Here is an 8,213-nt window from a genome sequence, read left to right as displayed (position 1 = left end):
CCCGGCGCTTACGCGCTCCGGCCACGTCCCCGCAGCCTTTTTGGGCAGCTGGGAGGGCGCAGGAGCCCTCCGCAGCCACCACCGCACCCCCCGCGGCGGAGAACGGCGCGAAAGGGCTGCAGAGCAGTGGCCGGGGCTGCGGCACCCCGGCGTGAGGGCCGGCCGACCGGCGGCGCGTCTCTTTGTCTGCGAACTTGCTGCCGGACCCGCATCGGGTGGCGCGGGAGACTTTGGCGCGGGGAATCCCCTGGCCCTGGGGAGGCACGGGGAGCGCCCCCCGGGAAAAGGCAGTTTTACCACTGTCTCCGTGCCCCGAGTCGTGGCGGTGTCGAGAGGATTCCTTTCCCTTCCATTCAGGTCCCGCTAACCTTGCTTCACATCCTTGTGAACTCTCGCTAAACTCCAGCAAGGCTCAAGGGTTCCTGAAAAGGACCTTGCCATTTAAAATACCTGAGTTCAAAAATTAAATAAAAAAGGGAACCCTTCTTTAACCCTGGAAGTACCTAAACTTACTGCCTTTTCTTTCTTTTTAACGGAAGCACCGGTGGAGAATACGTGCATGCACTATTTGTGCCCTCAACTGTTCTGGCCTAAAAAGTAGGCAGCTAAGTCGCATTAAGTATAGAAACCAGGTGTGAATTACTGTGCGTTTATCTCACATTTGCCACAGGAGAAGAGTACTCTAGGCTGGTTACCATGGTTCAGCTGATAGAAGGTAACTTAATGAGCCCTATTAATTTGCCTCTGTATCTGATTCTCAAGATTTGGCACCAGAAGTAGAGCGCCTATGGGGGAATATGACTCCCTGGTTTAGTGGCTAAGACTCTTAGGTAACCCAAGTTTTAGTCCCTGTTTCTTAGAATGTTTTATTTCTTTTCACTTAAAGTTACTGGTTTAAAGTAACAAAATTTTCCTGGGAGAGGAAGTCTGGGACCCAGAGCTGTCCTTTTTCTTTCCTCCTTTTTTTTTTTTTTTTGTTTATCTACTCCATTATAACTATCTTTAGCATTCAGCTCTATGAATTATTCTTCTGAGATGGTTTACGCTTATTAAGTACTGGACTTGTTCAGTGTATAACAAGTTTTTGGATTCCACTTCAGAGGCCACATAGCTGACAGGCATTGCAGTAACTAATTTACAGGTATCTAAGTCCCATTGTTGGATCTGCTCCTACATAGAAATAAGTACCAGCAAGATATGATTTTAATTTAGCTAATTGCCAATCTGGTAGAGCTAAGACCTTTATTATTTTAGTCATCCTGCTTATTTTATTCTGTAACACTATATCTGCAAACGGCTCGTATGCCTCCCCAAAATGCCTGTATGTTGAGCTCCAGACTGTCTTGAAGATTTTATTTTACATTTGTTGCATTAAGGTAATGTGCAGTGAAACTATGTACATGAAGTAAGGCCCTGGTGGTTAACAGTGGAGAAAAACTGAGCCGTTCTAACTTCTGGATATCCATGAGAGTTCAGCCACTTAGGGAAAGCAACAGGATCATTGCCTATTAAAGTGACAGACTCATTTATTTTCATTGAGAATATTAAGTTTCAATGAGCTGATCGGTTTATAAAGTCCAGTCTTTTTTACACTGGTGGAAAACAAGCACTTTTACTATCCATTTACGTTTGTGTCCTTTTAAATAGTCTACTCTAATTTTATAAACTTGTTTATAGGTGACATCCTGCAGTGAGAAGGTACATGTGACAGTTGTGGGACAGGATAAACTGGATTTCCTTTCCTTTTAAAGTTCAGTTTGAGTTACCAATAAAACATTTTGTTATGTAAGTTGATAAAAAGCTATAGAGGATATACTTTTCTTTCTGAAACTAGCTGCCAGTTACTTATCTTCGGCATTAATAAGCAGCTTTTATAATGATACAGCCTTTTTCATCCTGAAAAAGTAGGCCTGTTATACAGCAGCACTCCTATACTCCTACTCTCTAAATAATCCATGCAAAAGAAAGCATGAGATTAGAAAATCTGTAATACCAAGACAAAATTGAAACCTCATTTATGTCAGTACTTCCCCTGAAGTTAATTATGGCACCACCAAGGCAGTCAGAACCACATCTTTGTTTATTGGTCAGATGAGATCCACATGGATGTGGATCTGATTTATAACCATCTTTACCAGGGTAAAACTTCTCATCAGAAAACATCAATTTTTTCATTTGCACAAATAGATCAAAATTGCAGTTCTTAATTTTTGGAAATAAGTATACTAAGATCATTGCATAATTGTCTAATTTTTATATATATGCTTGTAAGTGCATATACAGATGTGCTTACACTTAAACTCCTGCATGGTAAGTGTTAGGCTCTCCCCTTCCTCCCTCCATTTTCCATTGTTTGAGTACTTCATTGTGTTTGTATTTATAGTTAGAGTCTACAGTCCAGAATACCAGTTTAGGACTACTTAGGAATGACAATATTTTAAGTCAGACTGACAAAAAGTAGGTAATGTTTGTGTAAATAAATGCCAGACCTTTAATATTACCAGTGAGAACATTTAGCTTTTTGAAGGACTGCTGTTGTACAAAACAGAATCCAATTATCCTCTTGGTTTTTGCTCTTTTGCAATTTGGACTGGTAGAAAATAATTTCTTCCACTATCCTTTAATATTTTTTCATATGTCTAATATAGGAAGGCAGAACAGATGTTCATAATGATCCTTCTTAGCCTAAAATATGCTATAAATTCTAACTAAAAGTAGTTCTGCAAGTATACCTCCTACATCTCAACTGATAACCTGCCTAGCATTTTGTGCTGACATTGTCAGCTGACAGCATACCACAGATTGTTTGGCTTAATTGCATAAGAGCATAGTTCAGAAGATATAAGCATGCTTTATTCAAAACACAGAAGGGTGCATATGAAGGAGTTGTCTGAAAGCTATGGCATGACTTAAGTATTTATCAGTAAGTATGATAAATAACAAGATATGCTCAATGAAAAGGAGCTAATTGTTCCTCTCTTTTGCTTTGCATATGCATGTTTCACAGGTCTGGAGAAGTTCATGTTATAAGTAGTACATAGTTAAAGGATTGAGTTAAAGGGAATTAGAATAATAACTATTTTGTGTCCTATCTACTTACTGTTATCAGCTAGGAGAAAAAATGTCTATGCAAAAATTTGAAACAGAAGTGTGGAAGTGGCTGAATCCAGAAAGGGGGTCTGCAAAGGCAAATGGTTGTGCCCTGTCACGTAACAAGAAGCATCCCCTACTCCAGTCTGTACTAGTGTAGTTAATCTCCTGATACTCTCTGGTTGCTTCTTTTTTCACAGTAAATCTGTTCTTGGGACTGACTGTGATCAAAAAAGGCATGTTTGTACCATGTCCTTCCATAACAAGAGACTCCCTTAACTTGATGATCCACTAGAGTGACATCCCTGAAGAAATTTACAGCTGTTACAACTTGTACTATCCACAAATGGCTCTGAATCAAGAGCCACAGCTGTCTCCCTGAAAATCCACATAGTTCAGCCTCCACTGCTTTCAAACAGAATTTGAGTGCAGAATGAATTATGAAGTATGGTGACAGAATTAATGTCTAAAAACATCTGACAAAAATGTTTGAAAATAGATATTAGTTATGCTGGGTTTCTTTAGACACTTAAACACAGTGTTTGTTGTTGTCCAAATATGGACAACAAGTCTGACTTCCCTCACATATAGCTACTGTAGAACTCTAAAAAATAGTATTTTCAGCATTATAAATATTTATTTATTTAACAACAGTGAATTTTATCTGACAGCTATGTTTTCCAAAAAAAACCCACCAAAAAATAGGAATCCTTTATGCTGTGAGATTTTTAGTTTTAAAAAGGGTTTAAAAAGTCCTGTAAAGAAAAACAGTATACATGCATGAGGAAGGAAAGGAGGAGTGCTACTTATACTATTGTCAGCGTCTGATGCATGTATACATCTGAGCGTAAAAGATCTTTGAATACTATTGTTTCTGGTTGAATTTATGATGAAACTCTGCAGAAGTGATGGAGCCAGAGAACATAATAATGTTTATGATAATGTTTGATAATATTTATGCTCACTCAGCTTTTCTCTTTACTCCAAAGCCTGCTCTTTCCACTGGTACTCAATTGGACAGCTTGCTGCTAAAATAGGATGTCCTGCAAAGACTTCCCAGAGTATCAGTGAAAAAGACCATACCGGGTTCTGCTTCTAATTAATATATACTAGCTTTTTTCAGAATTTTGGCCTTATTTTTGCCTTCAGGCATGCATAGGAGAAAGTAATGAGCAATTACACATTTTGAGTCCTTGCAGACATAATCCTGATCCTATAAATCTGAAAATAAGTGCACAGAACAATTTTAATTTATTGTTAGTCTGATTAAAAGTTTAGGGTAGGTAGAATGGAAATGATGTGGTAAGAGCTTTGCCTCAAACCTAACTACAGAAATGTGAGTAATGTTTTCATGGTAAAATCTTCTCAAACTCACCCCAAACCACTCATTAAACTAACTTAGCATTCAGTTCTGTTAACTCTGATTCATACTGCTGATATTTCTGTGGACAAAGCAAAAAGAAGATGGACAATTTTGGTTGTTCCACAAAGCTAGGGTTGATGAGGTCCAAATTAGCCTCTGAGGCATATTCCCACAGAATGTCTTGATGCAGCCTTGGTATGTTGTCTTGATGTTACATCTTCCATAGAAACAGTCTCTCTGTATTTTTTTAATGTATCTGATACTTGTACACACAAATTTAACTTTCCTACGTTTCATCATATCTATGGAATTGCGGCATCTATTCACTGCTGTCTAATGGCTTTGGAGAACCACAAAAGCATGCCTGGTCAGCCAAGAAGGTTCCCAAGAGCCCCGGTCTTCTCTTTTGGCTGCGTGTAAGACAGAAGTAGGCCAGCAGTAGAGGGTTTCTGCTCATCGGCAGGGAGGGAAGAATGAAGGAGTTTCTCAATAACAGCTCTTTTGGTGGAGAACAGCGATTAATTTCTTCAAGTATTTAAGATACTCCATCAAGTAGTATACAAGTGCACAGGTTTACAGAGCTAATGCTTTTAACAGTCCCTCTCGACTGGTGCAAGGAGTAAGTGCTCCCATCACAGCCAAAGGAAAGGTCTTAATGTACATCTGCTGAGTTGTATCTAAGGGCGGCAACAGATGAAATACAAAAAGGAATGTATTAGCAATGACATCCTGAAGTACGTTTCTTTTCTGTATCATCCATGTACTTTCAGAAACACAGTGCAGTAAATGAAGTAGACTGGACTAATTGACTGAGTATTTAACACCTGCATTACAAAAAAAATGATCCTCTGACTGATGGAGAGGCTTAGGGAACCTTTCTTCTAACAAATGAAAAATCTTGTTTGAAACACAAAACAGGTATGAACCTGCCAAAGTATAATATGAAAAAAAATGCTGCTTTTCTCTTTCACCCTCTTTTCATCTCTTCTTTCCCCTCAAAAAAGTACAGTTTCTTTGCATGAATGCAAAGTACTTTGACGTCTATCCAGGCCAACAACAAAGGAACCTCAATCCTATCTTATTGCTAACTGAGGCTAAAAACCATGCTGCAAAAATAAAATCTGTATCTGTGCAATTTTATAGCAAAAATGGGACTGATGCATCAATACCAAGATTTAGTACTGCTAGACTGCTAGAGATGTTGCTGAATTGCATGAATCATCCCATGGCAATTATCATTCTAGTCTGGTTATCCAAAACCCAGAATCCCAATATGTGCACTTTTTGGAGGACTGAAAAAATTTAAAGAACACAGCATGATATTATTCTGTCCACTTTGCAGTGGACATAAAAAAAATGTGTTAAGTGACTTGATGGAGTAAAAAATACCTAAATGAAATAGGATAGGGATTAGAACATAGGATGCTTTCAGCTCCTGAGCTGAATCTGTTGAACTGCATTGTGTCATTTTTATTATTTCAATATGTGGTCTCAGAAATACTTGGGGTAAGCTTTCTTACCACAAGGGAAAGATTATAATTCATACAAAAATTCCTTTTCTTCAGTATCTCATTCCCAGGTGAAATGTGGTATATAAAAGTTATCAATCCCATATGGTCAAGCATATGTTATGAAATGCTTGTGTCCACATATAAGACACATGACAATATTTCAATAGCTCTCTCCTTTGAATTTCTTGGTAGAGAAACACAACAAAAGCATAACAGTAGTTAGCTGTACTTGCGTGTTCATAAATGAAATACACTAATAAAGAAATAACCTCCAACAGCATAAAAAAAATTACACTGAGCAATAATTGAAAGAAAATAATTTGAAGCTAGGCAAAGTCTGCAAAATTTAAGTATTAAAACATAATTCTCGGACTATGAAGTGTCAGAGCTGTTGCTGATAATCAGCTGTTCTGTAAAGGTGTGAATGTAAAGCCAAAGAATCACAGGCTGGTTGAGGTTGGAAGGGACCTCTGGAGGTCATCTTGTTCAACCCCCCCTGGTTAAGCAGGGCCACCTAGAGACAGTTGCCCAGGACCATGTCCAGTTTTTTAATTTGTCCATCTCTTTTAAGGATGGAGATTCTACAGCCTCTCAGGGCAATCTGCTCCAGTGCTTGGTCACCCTCACAGGAAAAAAGTGTTTCCTGATGTTCAGAGGGAACCTCCTTATTTCATTTTGTGCCCATTGCCTCTGGTCCTGTCACTGTACACCACTGAAAAGAGCCTGGCTCCATCTTCTTTGCACCTTGCCTTCAGGTATGTATATATATCCATGAGATAGCCCTGAGCCTTCTCTTCTCCAGGCTGAACAGTCCCAGCTCTCTCAGCCTTTCCTCATATGTGAGGTGCTCCAGTCCCTTAATCATCCTTGTGGCCCGTTGTTGGACTCTATCCAGTATGTCATGTCCATGTCTCTTGTACGGGGAAGCCCAGAACTGGACCCAGCATGCCAGGTGTGGCCTCACCAGTGCTGAGCAGAGGGCAAGGATCACCTCCCTCAGTCACCTTGGATCACCAAGGATCACCTCGGCAGCACTACCAATCCAGGATGCTGCTGGCTCCCTTTGCTGCAAGGGCACTTCGCTGGCTCATGGTCAGCTTTTTGTCCACCAGGACCCCCGGGTCTTTTTCTGCAAAGCTGCTTTCCAGCCAGGTGGCCTAGAGCGTGTACTGGTGCGTGAGGTTATTCCTCCCCAGGTGCAGGACATTGCATTTCTCTTTGTTGCACTTTATGAGATTCACATTTGCCCATTTCTCCACATCTTTAAAGAGCACAAAAGCATGCCACATAACTCAAACATACCAAAACAAAGAAACTACTACACTTCAAACTGGCATCTTGAACTCTAGACCAGAGGTGCCCCTGAAAGCAAGCAGCCGGGTGTTCAGAATCTGCTGCTTTCCCTTTAGTCTTGCTAGATAATCAGAACAAGAGATAAACCTCCTCAGGACTGCGGTCTCTGCAGCCTTCAGTGGTGTCGTGGACGTCATCACCCACAAAAGACCTTGGTTCTTCTATGGAAGCATTAATACATGTTTGCACAACTCAGTATGCCACCTTCAGCAATAGAAATAAATAAAAGTGCTCTTTTGTATAAAAGAAGAAGAATGGTGTTTTCAAACACTAGCACAGAAACCCTGGTTACTTAACCATTGATACCTTTTTTTCAGAACATAACAAATGCGAAAGAAGTACAATACTTCTATGCGGCAGCCTGCTTCCCACTCCAGGAGCTCGGAAACAATTAGTTTGGGCTTTTTTTTCAGGTTGCAGAATAAGGCCTTTCAACCCGAGGAAATAAAGTGGACTGTATCTTCAAAATGTAGCAGAACAAGGGTTGGTTGTTCTACAGCTTCCATCTAGTTTCACCCCATATACTTAAACCAAGATTCATGGTAATTTTTAATATATCAGTGATGGGGGTGGGGGCAGGAAAGGTAGTGTCACCTTTTTCCATGGCAGGTGCTGGCTCCTGTTCTGTTCCTTGCTTTCCCCTTCCCACCTCCTTTCTTCTTACACCTGCTCCCTCTGACGGTCCTGTTGCTCTGCAGCCGTCAGCTCTGATCTGCCAGGGCCGGGGCCACAGCGGAGCTAATGCTAATGGACCTGGCTTACTCCATGCAGCTGGTGTGTCTCCATGCTGCGCTCCCCAGTGTGTGCTGTTGTACCTATATCAACCACGCTGCTCCCTTCTCCGGAGCATCCCGCATCCCCACTCCCTGACAGTCTTGTGTCAGTGGCTGTAGTCA

At 40.6% G+C, this 8,213-nt stretch overlaps 1 protein-coding gene across 1 annotated transcript in view; it reads right to left on the bottom strand.

Annotated features, from left to right (window-relative positions):
- The window catches only part of WWC2 (WW and C2 domain containing 2), a 106,369-nt gene extending 106,157 nt beyond the window's left edge, over nucleotides 1–212 (bottom strand). Inside the window, exon 1 of the mRNA XM_009277347.2 lies at nucleotides 13–212. Within this exon, the coding sequence (XP_009275622.2) occupies nucleotides 13–212 (200 nt within the window). The remainder of the gene's footprint in view (nucleotides 1–12) is intronic.
- Between the last annotated feature and the right edge of the window lie 8,001 nt (nucleotides 213–8,213).

Source organism: Aptenodytes forsteri, unplaced genomic scaffold (assembly GCF_000699145.1).
Source record: "Aptenodytes forsteri isolate BGI_AS27 unplaced genomic scaffold, ASM69914v1 Scaffold65, whole genome shotgun sequence".
Taxonomy (NCBI): domain Eukaryota; kingdom Metazoa; phylum Chordata; class Aves; order Sphenisciformes; family Spheniscidae; genus Aptenodytes; species Aptenodytes forsteri.
Note: the sequence above shows the minus strand (reverse complement) of the source record. Positions and strands in the feature narration are given on the sequence as shown.